This window comes from Lepus europaeus, chromosome 4, assembly GCF_033115175.1.
Source record: "Lepus europaeus isolate LE1 chromosome 4, mLepTim1.pri, whole genome shotgun sequence".
NCBI classification, from domain to species: domain Eukaryota; kingdom Metazoa; phylum Chordata; class Mammalia; order Lagomorpha; family Leporidae; genus Lepus; species Lepus europaeus.
The window spans coordinates 142,611,198-142,634,639 of NC_084830.1; the positions used below are offsets into that span (position 1 = coordinate 142,611,198).

At 49.5% G+C, this 23,442-nt stretch overlaps 1 protein-coding gene across 1 annotated transcript in view; it reads left to right on the forward strand.

Annotated features, from left to right (window-relative positions):
- SPOCK1 (SPARC (osteonectin), cwcv and kazal like domains proteoglycan 1) overlaps positions 1-23,442 on the forward strand; it is a 480,184-nt gene that overhangs the window by 346,954 nt on the left and 109,788 nt on the right. Inside the window, exon 4 of the mRNA XM_062189759.1 lies at positions 9,206-9,332. Within this exon, the coding sequence (XP_062045743.1) occupies positions 9,206-9,332 (127 nt within the window). The remainder of the gene's footprint in view (positions 1-9,205; positions 9,333-23,442) is intronic.

The window sequence follows — 23,442 nt, forward strand, 5'->3', positions numbered from 1 at the left end:
TCAGTCTGCCCTAGTGAGCCCCTGGTGTCTTGGCTGTGCCCTGTCATTGTCTTAATGGAAGGTGACTGCAGATGCAGAGTCTGCCACCAGTCTGTGGCATTTGCATAATCACATCAGCCTGTTAATCTTCATGACCCTGCCTGGAGACAGGAACCGGCTTCTGAGTGTGAGGCTAGACACAGGTTTCGCCAGGCTCCTTGGCCCTGTGACTTTGGCTTTCAAGTCCAAGGGAACCTAGGTTCAGGTAATGTCCCAAACAGTGAACCATCTGAACTGCAGCGGGGAAAGTTCCTGTTCTTCCGGCTGTTTGCCAGTTGCCACCCAGATTGCTCCTGGCAACACTTAAGTAGAGAATGGCTTGAGGGATTCCTGAAATAACAGCAGGTTTCCTGCCGTGGAGAGGTTTTCTTGGAAAAGTTAGCAGTCTGAGTATAGACTCTCTCTGGAATCCTAGCCATGTTTGGATTCCAGTTTTGATACAGATCCTCAAATGTTTTTAAAGTTTTTCTTTATTTGAGAAGCAGAGAGAGAGAGATTGCTCCCATTCTGGTGGTATCCTCAGATGCTCCCCAGTGTTGAGGCTGGGAGCTGGGGACTCGATAACTCAGTCCTGGGGTCTCTAGTGGGTGGCAGGAACCCAGTTGCTTGAGCTGTGCTCCCTGCCAGGGTCTGTATCACCAGGATGCTGGAGTCCAGAGCTGGTAACGAGAGTCCTGACTTAACCACCAGGCAGAACGCTCGCCCCAAGACCTCAAAATATCACTGTGAAAACTTCGTCTCCACTGAAACCCTTGAGCACTGGCCAGGGAGCTTTTAACTCGGTCAACTGTTTTTTTGTTTGTTTGTTTTTTGTTTTTTTCAGTTCTCCTTCTTGTACTTCGAGATCTTTGTTCTGTTCCAAAAACCTGAGCTTCTTTAAGCATGACCACAGAAGTGAGGGCTGGAATATAGTTGAAAGTTAACAGCATATGTTCCCTTAAAAACTCTGAAAATGTATATGTGTGTTTATTTGTTTTACTTTGCATTATTGAGACCAGCAGTGAATGGCTATAAGAGATTCACACAGAAATACTGAGTCACAAAGGAGTTTTTTTTAAAAAGATTTATTTATTTATTTGAAAGTCAGAGTTACACACACACACACACAGAGAGAGAGAGAGAGAGAGAGAGAGAGAGAGAGGTGTTCCATCCAATGGTTCACTCCCCAATTGGCTGCAACGGCCGGAACTGTGCTGAATCAAAGCCAGGAGCCAGGAACTTCTGGGCCTCCCACACAGGTGCAGGGGCCCAAGGAGGTGGGCAATCTTCTACTTTCCCAGGCCACAGCAGAGAGCTGGATCAGAAGTGGAGCAGCTGGGTCTCAAACCGGCACTCATATGGGATGCCAGCGCTTCAGGCCAGGGCATTAACCTGCTGCACCACAGCGCCAGCCCCGGAGTTCTATTTTTTTACAGCCTCAGTCTCCCTTGCTGAGGGTGTGTGATGCTTTCTTCCAGTTCTTTGCACATGCACAAACAGTGTTTTTTTTTAAATGCTCATTTGTGGCTGCTGTTGAGTCCTCTCATCTTGGCCATGACCCAGTCCAGGTGAAGGGCAGGTTATGCAGTTCCAAGTTGAAATGAGCCACAGTCTGGAGATCGACGTTCCGGTACACCCAGAGAGATGCTCAGCTCCTGGAATTACATCCTCACACCAGATACACCTGTTGGTGTTCCTGATTCTGCTCTCAGACTTCTTAAAGTGTGCTGTTCTTGTGGATTTGATAGAATTCTGGAAACCTGACTTGGGGCCGGCTTGGCAGCATGCTGACAGGCTGGTGGCTGTCCACTTGTCCTGGGGCCTGCTTGCCTCTGTTGTGTCCAAGACTTGGCCTGGGAAGCATGTGACCTTCACCCTGCTTATATGGGCTACCCCAGGGTGCTGGCTTTCCTTTGGCTGGATCAGTGCCTACTCTTCTATGCCTGGAGCTTACCTTGTGACAGTAGGTTCTTCCCATTACCCTGGCTCTGCTCTGCCCATGAAGTCTCCCCAGATCACTGCCCCGTGCGCTGTCCACACTCGGTCATGACTTTTCTCCCTCTTGGTGCCCTTGGGAGGAGGAAGACCGTTCACGTTAGGTGCTTCACACCGTGCCTGAGACATCGGCGGAGCTCAGGCATTTAGTATGTTAGTGACTACTGGTGGTAGTGATAGGAGGAGCAGCAACAGCTCCCACCATAAGTCCTCAGCAGAGCTGTAGCTGCTGTTAGCACTGTTGCATATTTGTCCTTTTGCCCTCCAGGCTTCTGCAAACAGCATGTTTTTTGTGTCATTGAGTGTGCAGTAGTACTTAGAAAACTCCAGGCACATGTCAGTTACTCCTTTTCTGCAGTTTTCTTTGCCTTGTGAAGAAAACTGAACTCTTTTTGGACAGGATCTCATGTCTGGGACCTCCTTCATTTGACAAAGTGTCCCGTGAGTCCGTGTAATGGGATGGAGCTCAGCCCACGTGGGAACCTGTCTCTTCGATCAGAACTGCTTTTGTAAATGACATAGTTCATTGTGTACTTCCTGTGTAATTTTATGACTTCATATAATGACTGAAATAACCCTCACAACAAAGGAATTATAGCATCATTTTGCAGGACATATTATTTCAATGTTTTTCATTTCAATTAGCATTCATTATTTTCTCTCTGGTTCAGAATAGCCACCATGTCAACTATCTGAATATCTTCCATTCCTGCTTTAGGCACAATTAGCTTTGATTTTGCAAACAAATTCAATCCATTTTTGAATAGGCAGTTTGTTATTAACATGAAAACATGCATGCAAACGAACAGTTATTGCTAGAAGAGAAGTGTTCTTGAATAGGTGTGCTACACCTCTGGACTGGCAGCTGGTCTTGGAGGGCTGACAGAACAAAGACAGGACAGAAAAGTGGGTTTGGTGACTGAGTGGTTATGTCGGTCTCAGCTTGTTGCCCCGTAAAATGAGAGTACTACTGGAAGCTCGCCCCCCGAGCTCGTTATGTGTGAGCAATCAGGGCATGCAGGTAGCGCGTTTTGCCTGACGTAGGAAAGCCATACAAACACATGGCATGATACTATTGTTTGTCATGTGGAGTTGCTTTACTGCTTCAACAGCTCTTCCTGTGCAGAGTGGACCAGTTGTGTCTAATCTTGAGCAAACATGGTAGAATACTCAGTGTTCTAAGTAAAATGAATGACCCTTCAGTAGTTGAAAGAAAAAAATTGGCACTTCTACATACATTTTTAGCAGTGGACCCTATCATCAAAAGGATTTCCACACGGGATAAGGTCACGACGTTTATGCATGCACGTGTATGTGTTTTTTGCTCATCTTGATGCCTTGTTGCTGTGGGCCCTGACCATGGCCCTACTTTGCCATGACCAGGTGGAATGCCAGGACACGAGTGATGTCATCAGAGACTCCCTTGGCAGCACGTGTAAGGGAGGAGCAGGATATGGGCTGGAGATGTCTAAGTGGGGAGCAGTGGGGCCCGAGGGCAGTCAGTGTGCGCAGCGGAAGATTCAGGCTGACGTTTCAAGGAACCACGATGGGAGTAGCCTGACAATAGCGCTTCTCACCTGGTCAGTTGGTTTTGGTTTCAGCTGATGCCGTTATTTGGGTTCGTGGTCCTGTCTTCCTTTAACAGTGAGTCAATCTCATAAATAAAAAGAGCATTCATAAATTTATGTAGTGTATTTTATAAAAATGCTTTGCGTGACGTTTCAGTGAATAGTTTTAGAGCAAAGTGAGTCTCCAAGTTGATAATAACAACACTTGATTGTGTGGAGTCCTGTAAGCTTGTTGGGAGATTCAGATGTTATTTGAGTGCTACCCGGGAATGCTGGCTGGCAGTTGCCAGTGTTTGAGTTTTCACTTGAGGCTACATTTCCTTGCGAATACCACTGACGTTAGTATTTCCCATTTATTTGATAAAAACACAAATACTGTGAAAAATAAAGAACAACTGGTGATGTTAGCAACTTTTGGATGTTTTCCTGGAAAGTCTTCTTTCTTATTCCTAAATTCTGAAGATGAATATCTTTTAGAACTTGGAGCCACTGTGTCGGAGGGCCACGTGCAGCCTCAGACGTAGTCTAACTTCTAGGGTGGGCAGCCTTCAGCTCTGAGGCACAGCAGGGCTCCCCCCACCATCCCAGTTCTTGGTTGTTTCTGAAGTTGTTATTGTTTCAGTTTCTGCTGGTTATTGGTTTTAGCAATACTGGAAACAAGAGCCTATTGCTCTGTTGTGGAAAACACCATGGTGTTTTTGTCATCTCATTAGTGCTAATAATTTCTAGAAATAAATGGGGTGACTTAGAAAGATCCAGAGCAGCAGATTAACTTACTCTCTGAACCAGTGCCTATGCAAGGGTCAACCACATCTTTGAGTACCAGGAGCACAGAAGAGATGCAGACCGGTCACTGCCCTCAGGAGTCTACAGTCCGTCAAGGAAGACCGATGTAAAAAAGAACTGCTTCACGCTGCACTGAGTGTCACAGTGGAGTCAGTCATGTTGGCACCAACCATGCCGTGGTCCCCTCCACCAGAGGAAAGGGCTGTGGCATCAGGAGAGACAAGAGGCTTGAAAAGGAGTAATGTTTGCTGGAGGTTTCCATTTGTACGGCCCATGGAAGACACTTGTAGGAGATGGATTTGGCCAGCTGGGGATAGAATGAATAGGGAGTGGGTGATGGGGTAGGGTGGTAAGAATAGGCAAAGGGAGGTGTCCAGGCTGGTTTCCAGACTTCCAGACTGAGGGTGCCCCATGCCCTGTTGGAATGCAGCCTCTTGACATCTGATCAAGTGCACTCAAGGCCCTCTCTTGGAGACTGGTCAGGGAACCCAATGAGAAGCCGTCACCAGGCCGTGGTGGAATGGACCCTGTGGAGAGGTCCCTGGGAATCTTTACAGGGCGAGGGTGATGCTTGGGCTTGAAGAAGGTGCTAAGGAGGGGAGAAAGGTGGGTGCGGATGACAGCATCAGGTTAAGGAAGAACACACGGGATGACACAAAGGCACAGAGGTCCTTGGTGGGCTCTGAGAAATAGCTCAAGGGGACCAGAGCAAACACGGATGGTGGCTGTAGCCAGTGTCTACACAGGCACATGTATGTGGTGTGTGTGTACATATGTGTATGATGTGTACTTGTATGTGTGCGTGTTGGGGAAGGCAGCAAGGCAGACAGCCTGTAAATGTTGGCTGGGGTAGTTTAACACCCAGTCCTGAAGTTGGACTGTACCTTAGTCCAGATGGCTGAGCAATCAGGTGTTAAACTTGGGATAATGGGCCGGCGCCGTGGCTTAACAGGCTAATCCTCCGCCTTGTGGCGCTGGCATATACTGGGTTCTAGTCCCGGTTCGGGTGCCGGATTCTATCCCGGTTGCCCCTCTTCCAGGCCAGCTCTCTGCTATGGCCCGGGAAGGCAGTGGAGGATGGCTCAAGTCCTTGGGCCCTGCACCCGCATGGGAGACCAGGAGAAGCACCTGGCTCCTGGCTTCGGATCAGCGTGATGCGCCGGCCGCAGTGGCCATTGGAGGGTGAACCAACGGCAAAAAGGAAGACCTTTCTCTCTGTCTCTCTCTCTCACTATCCTTTCTGGCTGTCCAAAAAAAAAAAAAAAAAAACAACAAAAAACTTGGGATAACATGATCAGATTTGTGCTTAGAAGTCATCCCTCTGCTTCAAAATGCTGGGAATTTTGGAGACTAAGCGGTTGAACAAATGAGAATGACAAATGCTGGTGACCTGATTCTCTCCCCTCCCTCCGTCAGACAGAGCCTGTAGGTTGGGGTTTCTGGGCAGTTCCATCAGCCTGCGGTGGTAGCTGACACTCGGCATCAACCCAGGATGGAGTTTAGGTTAGGGCTTAGTGGCAAATTCGAAGCCTGGCGGGCCCTGCCTCGCACACTGAATTGCTGGTGTCACCCCAGCTGATGAATGTCTGTGACACTGGGCAGAGCAGTTCCACCCAGACGCCTTCATCAGATTGCACTGTTCGTTGGCTCACGAATTGAAATATCTTGAGTCAGAAGTCTTGGTCCCTTGCCTTGAGTGAGCTGGTTATTATTTTATGATTTGCACTCAACTGTGGGGATTGACATACACAAACAACAGTCAGGGAAGCTAGGCCTTCTTGGTCTCACATAGACTTGTCCCTAACTTTACACACTCAGTGTCTGGACAGAGACCAAGGTGTAGTTGCCACTCCATGAGGGCCCTACCTAGTTGAGATAAGGAAGATCCAGGTTTGCACAGTCTGGCAGGTGTGCTTATGTCATTAGAACTGGAAAAGTGTGGGGTGGCTCTGAACCCAGAGTCCCCAAGGCATCCTAGGAGAGGTCACAAATGGTTCTGCTTGTATATGACCCATGACCATCAGCCTTGCTCTTCTGTAGGTGGAGAGCTAGGAACAGTGTTGCAAAGGAGCCTCATTTATATGACTGAACCCTGATAATGAAAGTACACTTCCCAAAATAGGGTATTTAAACCGCCCCAGATCACCCAGTGGCTTCCTTTCCATAAATACGTATGAGATCACTTCCATATTCTGTGTGACGCTGTGTGAGTCACTCCCTTTTGTGTCACATATAGCAGGGTGACATTGAAGTAGATTCACTTCTATTTTCTTGGTCTGACATCCCATGATTTTGTGATTAACTACAGAGTAACCACTGCAGTGGCCAGCACTTAGGGACTTGGCTACGCTGTGCACCACGCCATGTGGTAGGCGTTGGCCAGCCTCTCCTCCTGTCTTCCATGCAATGAACTTAATTTAAAATGGACGTTCAGGTCCAGAGAGAGAGGTGACTTGTCACTGCCTGGTCTTTGAGAGCTGGTTCCATCTTCTCAAAGCCACTGATTCATTGTTCACTTCTCTCTCCACTGCCTTCGGCTAAGCTCCTGTAGGCTCTTTCCTCTAGGGCATCGTCACACACGGTTATGTCTGCTGAGCAAAGCTGCCCGCTCCTTGGACTTTATAGCCTCTTTCTGGGAACGCGTGCTGAGAATTGCTTCAGCCGTGGGCGTGCACTCTAGGGTCTGACCCAGGAGAGGGCCTGCCAGGTGCCGGAACTTCTTCTGCACTTGCTGATTCATTATCAGTGTCAGACAATCTGCCATGTGAATGATGATACATGAGTGGTGTGTTCTGCTGAAGGAATCGTGTTCTCCAAGATTAACCTCGTGCCGACAGCCTGCTTATCTCCCACACGGGTTCCCACCACATCCCTGTGCCCGTAGCCCAGAACAGACTGAAGAATAAGGTGTGATTGATGAAGGATGATGGAAGACCCCATGTCCCTGTGGTTTAGAAAGCAAAGGAGGGAATTCTTTCTTTCTAGACCGAGAGGCAAGGCCATAGGGGTGGGGGTCAGTGCTGCAGAATCACTGAGTCACTGGAGAGAGGCCCCTCAAGGGTGCATGAGGGCACCCTCACGGGATCTGTGAGCTGGTGGCGTTGCTTGGACCGAGAGGGGCGGCGGAGGAGGGATTCCCCCGTGGACACGCTCTGCAGCTGTGCAGATGTGGCCCCTGGCCTTCTTCCTATCAGCTCTAGGACTTGGGCAAACTGCTGCCCTCCTAGAGCCTCGTTTTCCACACGTGGCCAAGCACGGAGTTGGACAAGGTGCTCTCCCAGGGTGCGCGGAGGGCTTCTTAGGCTCTGTGCTCACGGCCTGCGCTGCCTGCAGCCTCTGCTGGCCCCTGGGCCGTGCCGTGAAGGTAGCCGATCCACCTTGGCCTCGCCCTCACATGTGCTGGTGCTGCGTCCCCCACATGGCTAGGGCAGGTCTGGGGTGGGATGAACACTGGGTTGAGGCTGCCTCGTGCTTCACTCATCTGTCGTACTAACTCACTGTCTTTCATTTGAAAGAAGGTCGGTTACCTTGGGCATTAAACAAGTTCTCTAGGGATTATGGGTTCGTCCTATATCTGGTGGGACAAATTTCCTGCTTCCGGCCCCATGAATTTTGGTGGAGAATTAAACTGTTCCAAACCCATGGCCAGAGCAGGTAGGTCATATTTGTATGGAAATGGTTGCTTCGTTTTTTTGATCCCCATCTACTGGGCCAAACAGTTGTGATAGAAACAATAAAAACAGGAGTTGCTTATTTTGTAGGTAGGCTCTGTGCTAACTACTGTATCTATATCAGCTCTCTACATCCTCCCCAGATCCCCTTGTAGTCGATTCTGTTTCCCCCATTGTACAGATGAGGAAATTGAGATTTGCAGGATTAAATATATTGCCCAGGTCACCCGGGGAGCAGGTGCCCGAGCTGAGAGCACTGCTGGTACAGAACATTTCAAGGGGGCAGTCAAGATCTCATGCACGGGGAGTCCAGAGTGGCTCGTTCTCCGCCTGCGCCCCAGCCCCATGGCCTGCGAATCGCCGCGGGGAGTTTGCTGGGTGAACAGCGTCAGCCGAGGGAGAAGGCGCGGCAGTAACTGCACCTTCATTTCAGTGGTTTATGGTACAGTGATGGGGTTTCTTCCATGGACAAAAGCCATCCTAATAGTGCCATTTATCATTATGACAAAGGTTAGGATAGGGGAAACGCAAGCTGGAATGAAAGAGTGGGATTCTGATTATTTTAACAGTCGAAAGTGACATCACCTCAGAACCTCTATCGAGTGGCAAATTGGAAGCCGGACTGAAATTGCTGTAAAATGTATCCCGAGATGGTTTTCTACAGCTGTGATAAAGTCTTTCGGCTCTGTTTGGAGATGCATTTCTGATAAAAGTGCTCGCAGTGCCGCCTGTGTGTCACCCATGCAGAGGCTGCGCTCCAGCCCCGTGACAGCCTAAGATTCTGGGTGCTCAATGTGGTCTCCTGGGAGAGACTACACCCAGGACTGGGGCTGCCTTGGCCACAATCCCACCTTGGTGTTTGAAGTGTTCCGAACATTTCTGTGTCATGAGTGACGTTTTATAGCACTTCATAGTCTGCAGTGGTTTCCTGGGTCCTTCTGTTGAGTTGAACGTAGGATTTTGGGGTAAAATCTTTGGTCCCCTGTTTGTGAATTGGAACAAATGAGCTTGCTGGCCAAGGATCCTTCGAGTCCCCTCCTGTTTGACAAGCTGCTGATTGATGGATGCATTGACTGGTTGATTTTACCTTGTGCACTGGGAACCTGGAGGAGAGAGCCCGAGGGCCAGGGCATCCGCTAACGTCTTCCGTCTTTTTCTGACCCTTAGGCAAAAGAAGGGGAGCGTGGCCCACAAGCACTGGGCCGGACCTGCGAATCTGGTCAAGTGCAAGCCCTGTCCTGTGGTGCAGTCGGCTATGGTCTGTGGCTCCGATGGCCACTCCTACACATCCAAGGTTGGTCTTCTTTGTTATCTTTTTGTCTTCAAAAACATGCCTGGTTTATTTGTTCTGATGAATCTCTGTGTCAAAACGGGCACGGCACCTATGTGTGTGTGAGCAAACTGAGAGATGCTTTAGCCACAGGCAAAAGCAAGATAAAGACATTCCAGCCTGTGTTGCTGGGTCAGTGGAAGGAGGTTCTGACAGCCACAAGTGGTCTTGCGAATCCAGGCGAGCTTCCTGGAGCAGGTGAGGCAGCCCATTCTTCAGAAGATGCCAGTCACTGGCTCTGCCGATGGGAAGCAAACTGAGGGTGGCTCAGGGTGCTGCTTGGGGAAGGAGCGTGATGTCAGGTGCATCCAGAATGCATCCAGCGCTGTGCAGGCCCCTTTCTCAGTGGGGACTCAGGATCTCACCGTGAAATGGGAGCAGGTGCAGGTGAGACACAAGTCATTCCAACTCCAGCCATTGAAGACAGCATGGGTTCACAGACAAAGGGGCCAGAGTAAAAGGGGTCTGTTTATCCCTCCTTGGGAATGAGGGCTCTCTATGTAGGAGGAGCTTCTCTAGTCATGGATGTACAGCAGGAGGCATGGGTCATGGAGGTGGTGGATGGAGGTGACAACTTGTTCTTGGGACTTCACATGCTCTCCTTGGGCTAAGGTTGTCCACTGGAGTATTTGGGAATAAGTGCATTTCCCTCATCTGATGGATTGAAGGAAGGGAAACCACTAATTGTCAAGAGTTTGCTTTTGCATTTTCTTATGTAACAGATGTAAAGCAAGTGACCCCTTGGGTCTGATGCTGTGCGTGGGTGTGTGTCTCAGTTTTTTCTGTAAGATACTGAGGGAGTGTGGAGCTCTGAGCCTCCTCATGTACTTGGGCCAGAGTTGTGCTGCTTGTACGTGTGGTCTGGTTTTTCTGTGCAAGGTTTCACTTGCAGAGTAGCATCTGTGGCTAAGGGGAGGGCTGCTGCAAGGGACGCCCCCCGGTCACCTCTGGCTGCGCTGCCACATGGTTCTTGGGCTTCTCTGCTGGGTCCCTTCTTTGTCCTTGCCCTGCCACACAGACAGTTGACAGCTTCAATCCCCAGAGAGCCCCTCCATGACCCTTATGCTCAGGCCCTGGAGAGCTCTCACTGCCTGCTGTCTGCAGAGGCTTGCCCAGGTTGTTTCAAGGCCAGAGTTGCCCAAGCTGTATCTTTTTGTTACTGGAAGTCAAATTTTATTCTCTTGGATTTTTTTTATAAAAGATTTATTTATTTATTTGAAAGGCAGAGTTACAGAGAGGCAGAGGCAGAGAGAGAAGTGTGCTATCCACTGGTTCACTTCCGAAATGCTGCAACAGCCAGAGCTGAGCCAATCTGAAGCCAAGAGCTAGGAGCTTCTTCTTGGTCTCTCCACATGGGTGCAGGGGCTCTAGCACTTGGGCCTTCTTCTACTGCTTTCCCAGGCCATAGCAGAGAGCTGGATCAGAAGTGGAGCAGCCGGGACTCAGATCAGTGGGATGCTGGCACCATAGGCGGAGGCTGAGCCCAGTGTGCCACAGCGCCAGCCCTCCCCTGAATTTTTACATTTTACCAGCAGAGGAATATATCTCACGAGCCAGAATCTAGAACATCAGTCTGGGTCATTGAGAGACCCATGCAATCTGCCTTTGAACCTCGCTGGCATAATCATTGCTTGTTTAGTTCCTGTGTTCATTCAACAGGTGTCACATGGGCCCTTCCTGGATGCCAGGCACTGTGCTAGAATCTGGGGGATGCAAGCAGTGGGAATGAAAGCATTGATTTTTCTTCACAAACCATTGCTTCCCAATGGCATACTGCCTTGTGAGTTCGGATTCTTCTGCCCAAGGCCATAACCGGTAGATCCTAGCTAAATGGCTCTAGCCTACCCTAAGCCTCTCTCCTGGCTTCCCTGGCTGCCCATAGCCCTGATAAAGTCCAAGTGTGAGATGGTTGGTCGACACAGGGCTGTCTCCTCACATCCTAAACATACCTTGCAGGAGGCATGGGCACCTCATTTCTAGCCCCCATTCCCAAAGGCAGCTCGGGCTGTCCTTGTCTTCCACACAGGACCCAGGTTATAGGTGAAACAAGCCCCGAGAATCCTGTTGACATACGGGTTCTGTTAGGCTGGTTTCTAACAAGTTCCAGTGGAGGCTGTGCCGGTCCACAGGAGTGAGGACTGCAGTCAGACAGGCAGTTTCTCTGAAGTCTGCCCCTAGCCTTCCCCAGAGTCCATGTCCATGTAACACAGGAAACCATAGTTGTATAATACGAGTCTGCTGTGTGCGTCCCCTGCTTAAAAGGCCTGGGTAGCTTTTCTCTTGTTGCTAGAACCAGCTCAGACTCCTGGTGGTTATTAACCAAGTCCCCCAGAGTCTGATCCCATCCGACCCCCAAGTCACTTGCAAGAAGGATTTTCCATTGTTAGCTTGGCAGCTGCCTGCTAAACACTGGGCACTACAGAAAACACAGAGGGGCCAGTGAGGAGCAGGATGGGTGCCGTTCCCGCTCTGCTTACAGTCTGGGAGGGGGACAGAAACAGCTAAGTAATCAGATGAATGAAAATGCAATTTCACATTTCAGCCAAGTGCTACAAAACATGGAGCTTCAGGGGAGTGAAGAAGGAAGGCCATTCTGCTGAGGTGTCCTTTATCCTGAGAACAGAGGCATGGAATGTTCCAGAAAGAGAAGGTAGTGTAGGTCAGGGGGCACAGTATGCTTGAGCTTAGCACCTGTCCATGCGGCTCTCATGGTGAAGGGAGAGGCATGGAAGGATACAAAGGACACAGAGAGGCATTGCACATTCTTGGAAGGGGAGGAGACAGTCATGTGGTTCCAGGCTTGTGGGACACAATTTTCTTAAGAATGTGAGATGCTAACAGCGCCCACCCCCACCGTCACCGGCACAGAGCTGTGTGTCATGGGTACCCCACTGGTGTCACTGATGAAAGATGTCCACGAGGCCTCTAGCTGGGAAGGAGTAGGGAGGTTCCAGTCTGTACGGCCCATGCTGGAGCTGAGTGAATGGGGTGGGGAGAGCGTCGTGGCTGTAACCAAGTGGTTCCCATCCTGGGCCCAGCTGCTCAGCTAAACGCCCAGCCCGGGCTCTGGCAGTGTGCTCGCAGCTTCTGCCGAGGTGCCTCTCTGTGTGAAGACACAGCTTGTGCTCATCAGATCATTCCCTCCAGCTGTGGGCCAAGGTGTTGGGTCATTAAGCCAGAGATTGGCCAGGCCCTGAGAAGGTAGTGAGGGACCAGGGCTGTTTGGATACATGGCATATTGCACACCAAATGCCAGCAGCCCTGCCTGCTTAAACATGCCAGCTCCCCATAACCTCTGAATGACATAGAGCAGCGGTGGCCTGTCTGATGCGGTGGTGTGAAACACTGCCGGTTCCTAGGACAGGTCTCTTGAAATGCTTGCAATGTTTGCTGCTCGAGAGAGGGGAGTTGGCCTCTTGTACGTGGGGAAGGTGTCCTCTGGCAGCACTGCTAAGGAGCTGCTTTGAGAGGCAGGCTTAGGATTTGGGAGACTGCTCAAGTTGACTGCTGGTGTGGTTTAGTCGTTATCACTACATACATGGCTGCCTGTCTGTCGAGGTTCAGATGTTTTGGACCAACAGACGGTACCAGTTGATGCCCAGTGAATAACTGTAAATGAGTTCCTCATTGATCAGGTGACTTCCCATCCCAAAGAGGTGGTCTTTTTTCCTACTTTGATCATTCGTGTTAGAAAACCAAGGGAGATGAGCCCATCCATGTGTAATCAGAGGTGATTTCATGTCCTTAGGTCAAACCTATTATTCTTAGTTTTGGTGAAAATATTCTACAGTCCCAGTCTCATCAGTACCAGGGGAATCGACACCTCATGTTAAAATACCCCAGTTGTCCTGGGGATTCAACACTGCCTGGGGGGTCGTGGGGGGTGTCCTCAGAGGCAGGAGGAGGAGCCCGAATGTCAGATGCCTCTGTGTCCTCAGGCCTCATCAAGCAAGCTGTTGAAGCTGCAGCAGTCACAGACTGCTAGAACTGGGGGCTGCATTTAGGAGTGGCTGTCTACAGCAGACCTATTCCAGTTTCCCAGTGCCAGGGACCTCACTCAGAGCTGTGTGACTCCCCAAGCAGCAGATAAAGTGTGCAAGATGCACAGAATCTTGAGATGAAGGGGTGGGAGCTGTTCCTAGCCCATCAGTGCTCATCCAGTCTCTATAAAGCACAGCCCATAAAAGACAAGGAGGAGAAGGGCTCCGAGGGGCCGACACTGAAGCTGGTTTCAAAGGACACTGTAGCCTTGACCCATTTTTTTTGGACAGGCAGAGTTAGAGAGAGAGCGAGAGAAAGGTCTTCCTTTTCCGTTGGTTCACCCCCCCCCCCAGGTGGCTGCTACTGCTGGCACGCTGCGCCAATCCGAAGCCAGGAGCCAGGTGCTTCTTCCTGGTCTCCCATGCGGGTGCAGGGCCCAAGCATTTGGACCATCCTCCACTGCCTTCCTGGGCCACAGCAGAGAGCTGGGCTGGAAGAGGAGCAACCGGGACAGAATCTGGCGCCCCAACCAGGACTAGAACCCGGGGTGCTGGCACTGCAGGCGGAGGATTAGCCAAGTGAGCTGTGGCACTGGCCAAGCCTTGACCCTTGACTTGGCTTCTAGGCAGTGAGGATTGCCCTGGTCATTTTTTAACTATTCTGGGTACTACTCACATTCTTCCAGCCGGGAAACTGCAGTAGTGCAGAAATTCAGTAAGTATTTATTGAGTTCTTTCTTACTGTGTGCCCTGCCTTGTGCTAAAAACTAGGGATTTGGCAAAGGACAACCAATGCCTCAGTTTCCATGGAATGTGTAAGGAGGGTGGACAGGTGGAAGAGCTGACCCCCTTCATTAGAGCAGGCATTAGGGGCCCCAGCACTGTGGCATAGCAGGATAAGCCGCTTTCTTTCCTGGTGACTGGACAGAAAGAGTCAAGCGTGTGAGTGGGGTGGGATGGGTGTCGTTGGCTGCCAGCATGTAGTTTTGTATGTGAAAGAACCCAGCCTGCCCAGGCTTCATCCAGGTGGGTGCCTCCAGGCTTCTCCCTGGGGGAGAGGGAGCTGCTTTGGAAAGAGAGCAGTCTGGAGTGATGTTGGGGTCCTGGAGGCCGAGAGAGCGGCAGAGGAGGGGAGGAGGTCCCTGCTGCCCTGTGGCCTAGCCCTGGTGCGGGTCTTGTGGCCAGGCCTCCGTGGGCAGGACGTCATTGGCATCTGCATCCACCAGACCAAAGCGGTGATGCCTGCTGTGCGGCTGCTCCCTTCCCAGCCTGGTCTCCTTGGAGCACACTCCTGCCATGCCGCTGGGAGTTCTGGAGCCATCTCGGTTCCCCAGCATCAACCTGACTGCTGGTTATTGGCCAACAAGCAGGCAAACAGCCGTCTTTTCTCCCTCTCCCTCCCTGTGAACATTTCCTTCCTTAATCACTGCTGAACAATTAGCAAATGGCTCATTTATGTCTAGAGGCAGAAGAGAGATGCAGAGTTAAGAAGCACTGTGCAGGAAATGATTCTCGTCTGCGTGCAGCGTGTGGGAGGGGCCGAGCGCGCCTGCGTTACAGGCTTGGCATTTCCCTTCGCGTTTTGTCGCTGCAGGTTCTATTATTTTTCAGAGGCATCTTAATAGTTTCCAGCGGTCACTCCCCGGTAAAGGTCACGGTTGAGGTTCTCAGCACATGGAGTCCCCATTGATCGGCGTTTTGTAACAGTGAGCTATTCTGAGCGTTGGGCCACTCGAGGGTGTGGCTGTGTGAGGTGTCACCAGTCGGTTCCTCAGCCTCCCGTCTCCCTTTATGACCCTGTCACCATGCCAGGCGTGGAGAACTTGGACCTGTGGCTGCTCTCTGCTCTGAAGCAGGGCTGAGGCAGCCAGGGTTCTCAAGGATAATTGGAGATAGGCCGGATCCCCCCAGGCCTGCAAGGTGACAGTTGTGTTGATTTGCAAATGGCTCAGTGGAGAGCTTAGGTTTCCACATTTTGGGCCTCAGCAGCCTGGACTTGTATTATTTCATCTAATTCCACAAAAGGGCAGCCGTGATGGCGCCAGGAGCAAGAGCAGCAGGCGTGAGGCCCCTGGGGCCCTGGGGGACTTTGGACTCCATGCTGCTGCGGTCTCAGGTGGCAGGGGAGCAAAGAGAGGCCGCGGCGGGAGTGAGCAGCTGACAGGCGGATGTCTTGGTTTTGATTTAGAAAAAGCCAGCAGTAGAGGTTTCCTGTCTTTGGAGATGTACTTGGTGGCAGGTGAACAGTTCTCGGCGCTTAGTCCTTACGCGTGAGACTGTTGGAGGATTGGGGAGGCTCCCCTGTGGTAGGTGCCCCTGTTTCGCCTTTCCCCTGTGGTCTGCTTCATCTTCTGTCTCCTTTCCTTAGTCTGGGGTAGCCAAATGTCACTTGATAATGAAAGCTAATTTACCTAGTAAGAAAATTCTCCTCTTGGTTTAAATAGAATTCTCTCCTGAGTTTTATCGTTATAGTCATTCCCCTTTCTCCTTTATAGTGCTTCTGGAAGGAAGAAGTATGAATAATATTTAAAATATTAATGGTGCATTGGTTAGGATACAGGCTCTGGCTGCTGTCAGGAGATCCCCAATGAAACAGAGGCTTAAATGGGACCATGTTTTATTTCTCTTTGATGTAAAAATTCCGAATGCAGTAAGCCCAAGGACTGAAGACGTTCCCAGCAGACTGGACGACCCGGGGCCTTCGAGCGTGTCATTCTGTCGTCCTCATTACCCTCAGCCATTGAGCTCTGGTCTCTGGGTCCAGCATGGCTGCTGAACTCAGCTGGTAGGCGGAGGCCAGCAGTCCTCTGCATCACTTCCGCTCACACCCCACTGACCAGAGCTTGGTCATGAGGCTGCCCCAAACTGCAAGGGAGCTAAAAAGTGTCCAGCCACAATTTGAAAGTTTTAATATTACAGGAAAGGCAGAATGGATACTGGGGTTACCTAGCAGTCACTTACACAGTGTTACTTAAGTAATAGTAACAGTTGCAATAATAACAAAACAGTACTTAATGATCGAGTGTATGTGAAATACTATCACGCTACCTTCCATGGGATTATTTTGTTTCTTGTATTATTTCATCTAATTCTGATATCAAGCCTTTGAGGTGGGTACCATTGTCATTAGTCTCAAATAACTACAGATGAGAAGACTGAAACAATAACATTATTTCAAGTTCGCTGCAGCTGGCAAGGAGCAGGGTAGATACCAAACCTTGGTCTGAGTCTAGAATCCCAGTCACCATGAGTGCAAAGCCCTGTAATGTGCCGTACTGGTGCTATCATCCCGATGCCTCGGATTGTTCAGTACAGGACTGTAACTGGAAGCTCACTTAAATCAGAAAGCAAGAAGCAAGAGACTGGTGAACAAGGCTAGGGAGTGCACTGACGTGGCCTGGCTGCAGAGAAAGAAGGGGAAATTGAGTGCTGACTGCCCTGCGTGTGTCTGCTTGGCGTCATTCTCCCTCGGGCAGATTTAGGATTGGATTTTGACAGTGCTGGATGCACTAGCTCCCAGCTGGGAATCTCCAGAGAAAGTTTCCAGTGTGTGTGTGCTCCAGTCTCTGGGCCGGATTCCAGTTGGCCCCTTGTGAGTCACCTACCCAGCCCTCAGTCACATTCTGTGTCCACGCTGATGTGGTCCTGTGATTGGCCTGGGTGGCCACTTAACCTGGGTCTCTGGTCTTCACCCTGACCACTGCCTAGCATACGAGGAGTGGGAAAGGAGTGTGTACTGAACTGAATACAATTGAAGAAGTTGGGGCCAGTATCTGGCTCAGCAGTTAAGAAACTGGCTGTGATGCCCACATTCCATATCAGACTGCCTTGTTGGAGTCTCAGCTGTAGTAATGACCCCACCTTCCTGCTGAACCCTGGGGGCCGCCGGTGGTGCTGATGTACTCAGAGCCCCGCCACCCAGGTGGGAGACAGACTGATTGTGTCTCCTGGCTTCAGCCCTGCTGCAGTGGGCATTTGGGATGTGAACCACTGGGTGGCGTCTCTCTCACTCTCTTTGTCTCTCTCTGTGAGTGTGTGTGTGTGTGTGTCTCCCTCTCCTTCTCTGTCTCCCAGTCTTTCAAATAAAGTAAGAAAAAATAGTGTACTACGGTCACTTTTATAAATACCAGCTGTGTTAACCTCAAGTCTTGAGCTAAATGACACCAGTTGGAGCCTCTAAGAATGTGTGAAGCAAATTGTGTTCTCAGAATGTCGGGCATAGAAGGACATTCAGGACAAATTTTTATACCAGACACATTGCCTAATTAAAGAGAAAAGTTCATCTAAAATATAGTAGATCCGGTGTTATTTCAGTTCAGAATTCTTTTAAACCACTTGGCTTAGTGCTTTACTAGTTTCTTCTAATCATGGGACACACGTGTCCTCAATTTTCTGTGGCCTTTGTTTCTTCTTAGAACATGTCAAGATAACAGAGTCTTTTTGGCTCCTGAGAATAAACTTCCAGGCAAAATGGTTATTGTGACATTTTCCGAAGGCACAGATGTTCCCGCACCATGCGTGGTGAGGAGGCAGCCGCAGAATCAACAGAGCCCATGTCAGCATGCAAATGAGTCATGACGGGAGAGCAGAAGGAAGCAATCCAACTAATTATTTCCCCACTTATTTCTGTGTTCTCTATGCAAACAGGAGTTTAACAGACATGTGAAGAATAGGTTTCCATTTCTTCTTCTCAGATGCCCTGAGTAGAACACCATGGAATTAGCTAGTGCTTTTGTTAAGGACACATTAGGAAGACTAACCTGCTTGTTGTCACTGCTGTTGAATGCTCAATTAAGCCATTTGATGGTGCAATTACCTGCACACCACCGTGCTTGGCCTCCCCGCATCAGGAGATGAAATGAAGGATTAGGTAAAATTGCAAAGCACATGAGATATTTTAAAAGACAGAAAAGTCCCTGGCCGGAACCAATAGGCCCAGTGCTATAAATCTAATTAAGTCGTTACAAACAACTTTAATTAAGTTCACAATCATGTCGCTGTTGTTTTTCTTTTAAGGAAACAAACAGAATATTCCCTACCGACATACTGTTGAGATGAGCACCATCAGACCTGTCTGCAGTGTTTTCCAGCAGAGCGTTGCATCATTAGGTGCGCTGTGCTCAGAGCTGATCTTGTTTGCTAAGCCTCGGGCTAGGACCTGTGTGCTCCATGAGGGAATTAAGGAATTCCTTTCCCTCTCATTAGAGCAGGTTAGAACTTACCATGAATTGTGGCCCTAATTGCACATGGAGGCAGTGGCTTTAATGATACTTTCATTCTCCACCCCACGCCCAGTGAAACAAATGAGGCGTTTCGGAATCTTTGTATTCCATACTCTCGAATTCTTGTATACCATGCTCTCAACAAGCAGTGCCTGCTATGGGCAAGGGTGGCCTTGCTGAGCTGCTGGGCTCTGTCCAGCCAGGTGCCTACACAGCACACCTCTGGGTGCAGGGGAGTCCCTGAGCCCAAGAGAGTGGTGTTTTCCTGAGTTATGTGAAGGCATTGAGGTCTGCTTTGCAATCCGCATCTCCCCAGGGGCAGGCTGTACTTTGGTGCCGGCATGATGTAGGATGATGTAGGAACCTGGGGACCCTGGTGTCCTGGCTTTGTCTTTTCCAGTAGAGAATGAAAGAGATGCTGTGTGTCAGGGAGGGTGACGCACCCCCAAGGTGGATCTGTGCAGGATCGCCTGCGTCACTCATGCTGTGTTCCCCCATTCTTCCAGAAAACTGTCTAGACCTGGCCTTTTTGTATAGCAAACTATGCACAACCCCATTCCCTGGCACTAACCATGGGATAGGTGCAAGGTAGGGGTAAGGTAGAAAGGATGCTTTTTTTTTTTTTTTTCAAGTTGACATTCTTTGAGGGGAACAGAATAGATGGAGCCCCCTGGCGCACATCCCTGTGCACCAAACAAGGGGTGACTAACTCCTGGGATTGGACCCGCAGGACCGGCCTCAGCACGTTGCCACACTGAAGCCCCCTGAGCCCTTTTTTGCATAGTTAGACCACCTCTTGCCTCTGGACTTGGACAGCACCATGTATATGAGGGTCCTTCACAAAGATTGTGGAGAAATGCAAGTGAAAGATGAGTTTGCTTTGATGAATGCATGCACTGGTTTTCCATAATAGGAGTTTTCGTGATACACATTTTATGTGAACTCTGTGAGGTTCCCTTGTGTGTTTCTGCTGCAGCATCAACTGCACCACGTTGGAACTGTCTGTGTATACACCGTGTACCCAGCATGTGGTAGGCCATGGCCCTGGGGCTCGCAGATACAAGGCAGGCATCTTGTTACTAGCTGAGCCTGTAAGAAATGAGGGACGTTCCTGGCTGGAGGCACGCAGGCGCTGACAGCTGGGCAGGATGCTGGCCGCTGCCCTGGCCAGCGGGGCGGCCAGAGAGCTAATCTACCAGGAGGCTTTGTTCTCAGAGCTTCGTGCAGATGGCAGCCTGTGCCTGAGGTCATGACAAGGGAGGCCTCTGAGGCCTTCCGGAATTCACCCTGAGTTAAAGGGTTTGTGTGTTGGTGCAGTGAGATGACAGGAACACTTGTCAGTCTCAGCTCGGACTCTGGTTAGAGTGAGCGGGTGACACCTGTGACGTATGCCAACAAAGAACCTGCGTTCGTGCCAGTGGGAGGAGAGGGGCACCAGATGTCTGAAGACCTAGGAAGGCCCTGGGCACACAGCAGTGTGAGCATGTCACGGCTGTCAGGCCGACCCAGAGCGTCCAGTGTGACGTCCAGCCCGAGGCCGTGGCCCCCATGCATGCCCTATCCATGGCCCCGGGGAACCTGGAGCTGACAGACTGACTGTAGGTGGGGACTGCGCCTGGCTGTCTGGAGGAAGAACCGGCAGCTCCTCCCCGCAGAGCTCAGTTCACCGCTCAGCCTTGGCAGGACGCCTCCAAAGCCCTGCCAAGTGCGACTCGGGATTCTCGAAAGCATGGGAAGAAGTGAGCTCTCAGGAGCAGGAGGCTCCAGAACTGGCTCCCAGGCTCTTGAGTGACAGCTTTTTCTGCAACAGAATAAAGGTTGAAATGTGCAACATCCTTTGGTTTAAGAGGCAGCTTAAAACCTAAACAATCATTTATAAGCTCTTAAAAAACAGTGGATTAATTTGAAACTTCGAGCACTTAAACATGTAATGATTAAGTATAAATGTTAATAAAGACAACCTAGGAGCTGCTTCACCGGGGAGAGAAAGCAGGCCTCCAGCCCCTTCTTCTAAATTAGGCAGTGAAAAAGGAAAATAATTAAACCCCATGCAGTCTTTGCATGCAAACTTCAGTAGAAACCTAAAACCACGTTCAGTGTGAGGAAAATCTTTACGAGAACAGGAAATCCATGTGTGAGTGAGAGAGTGGAACTAGGATTTCACCGGTTTGCGTCCCCTAATGACGTAACTGAAGTGGGCCCCGTGAAGCCTGCATGGAACCATTAGACGAAAGACCGAGATGAGTTTGGGTTTGTCGCTGCCCGAGGCAATGACGAATCTTACACTTAGGTGGGCGGCCGTCACTCTGTGTCCTCGGGTGGTGCACATCGGGGTGCGCACAGCGGTGTGTGTGGTTCACACACATCACACATGAAGTATTTTGAGCAAGAGGAATTGTCGGTGCATCCAGGCAAGCCCAATTCCCGTTTGCAGGGCGTACAAAGGAGGTCATGCAGAATGAAGCAGACAGACTCAGGAAGTAGCATCTCCTCTGGCACCAGCAAATGGACCCATTTGCACATGAACAGAGGCAGCCTGGGAGTTGTAACTCCCAAACACCATGTGAACCCTGGTTGAACCCAAATTGAAACAGATCAACCAAAACTTAATAAGATGCTTTGGGGATATTAAAGAAAATGGTTATGGACCAAGAATCAGGTACAATGATAGTGTTGTCCTTAAGAAAGAAGAAAACAGATTTTTAAGGGATGTGTAACAAAGACACAGAGTTTACTTTCAAACAATTTAGCAAAAAAAAAAAAAAGATAAATTAGGTCACTCACTGGGAAGAATCTTAAAAATTGTTGAGCTGAAGTTGTAAAGATACAACACTAGACTAATTTTTCTTCTTTGGCATATATTCAGAATTTTCCTAAATTCACTCTTTGAGTGAAGGAAATTTCTTCTGTTATTATTTCCAGTGTTGAGTACATAAAATGAGTAGGGGAGGAAGGAAAACAGCAAGCTGTGTGTACTGTACACTTTCAGGAAAAATATGTGATGAGTTTGTGGAATTATCAAGATAAATGCCTACATACAAAGCCCAACATATACAACTCTTTAAAAAAAAAAAGAGAAAATAATTTTCCCTGGGTTAGGCAAGTATTTCCCAGACACAACACCAGAAGCATGATTTATGAAATCTTTTTGTTTTCAATTCTCCTTGAAAGACATTATTAGGAGTCTGATGAAGGAAGCCTTGGCCCGTGAGAGAATTTTTGCAAATCGTGTGCCTGGCAAGGGAGGGATCTAGACCCAGAATATGTTGAGAACTCTCTAAATTCTATAATAAGCAGACAACCCAATAAAAACTGGGCAAAAGTCTTGAGTACAAGGAGATGTGGAACATGGATCGTAAATCAACGTAACAATACTGAATAGCTTTGGTCATGGAGGAAATGCGCAGTACAGCCGTGGGAGATACCAGCATCCCTGGAGGAGCAGAATTGAATAGATGAATCATAGCAGGTGTTGGAAAAGATGTAGAGGAGCTGAAACTCAGATGCTGCTGGGGGATGTGAAATGGTGTGACCACCACGGAAGATGTGTGGAAATTCTTGATAAAGTCCTGTGCAATTCAGTCATTCCATTTTTAGGTACTCGTCTAAGGCAAATGAAAAGCAGAGGCATGCTGGATTATACTGTGCCCAGGTTTTGTGGGACTTTGAGTATTTTGTGTTTTTCATAAGTTGAAGGTGTGTGGCTACTCCTTGCTCATCAAGTCTCAGTGGTGTTTTTCCAGTGTGCTCGCTTGTGTCTCTTGTCTCACATTTGGGCAGTTCTCAAAACGTTCAAAACTTGTTTTTATTGTCTCTGTGATCAGAGAGCTTTGATTTTACTATTGCGGTTGTTGTGAGCACCATAACCCTTGCTGCTATAGGAGAGCTAATCTAACCACTAATGCTGTGTGGATGGCAGTTGCTCCCCTGGCTGGCACTTCCCCTGCCTTGCTCCCTTTCATTGAGTCTTCCCTGTGATACAACAGAATTGAAATTAGGCCAACTGGTAAACCTACGATGGCCTCTAGTGCTCATCTCTCACTTGTAATCGAAAGCCAGAAACGACTGAGCTCAGTGAGGAAGGCCCGCTGAAAGCCGACGTGAGCCAAAAGCTAGGCCTGTTTCCAAACAGTTAACCAAGTTGTAAATGTAGAGGACGAGTTCCTGAAAGAAATGAACACAGAGATGGTGAGAAGTGGTCTTACTGCTGATGCAGAGTTAGAGCCAGAGAGAGAGGTCTCCCATCCACTGGTTCACTCCACAAGTGACTGCAATGGCCAGAGCTGTGCTGATCCAAAGCCAGGAGCTGGGAGCTTCTTCCAGGTCTCCCATGACGGTGCAGGGGTTTCAGAACTTGGGCCATCTTCTACTGCTTTCCCAGGCCATGGCAGAGGAGCTGAGTCAGGAGAGGATCAGCCTGGACTTGAACTGGTGCCCACATGGGATGCCAGCGCCACAGGCTGGGGCTTTAACCCACTGTGCCACAGCACCAGCTCCAGGATATGTGACTTTCAAATGTACTTGAAAGCAAAGGAGTTCCTGTGACTTGCTTTATTGAGGCATTACATATATTGTGGTGATCTAGACCTGAACCTGTGGTATGTCTGTATGTGCCCAGAGAAATCTCACAGTGTTTACAGCAAGTGTATGTGTAACAGCCATAAACTGTAAGTAACTCAAACATCCATAAACAAATGAATGAACATGTGGTCTGTGCACGTACTGGAGTGACATCCAGAAATAAAAAGGAGTGGGCTACGAGTCCAGGTAAAAGCATGGGTGAATACTGGTGTAATTATGAGGGAAAGGCAGACAAAAGATGGTGCATCTGGTTTGACTAGATGGCTGTGAAACTCAAGTGAATGCCAGCTA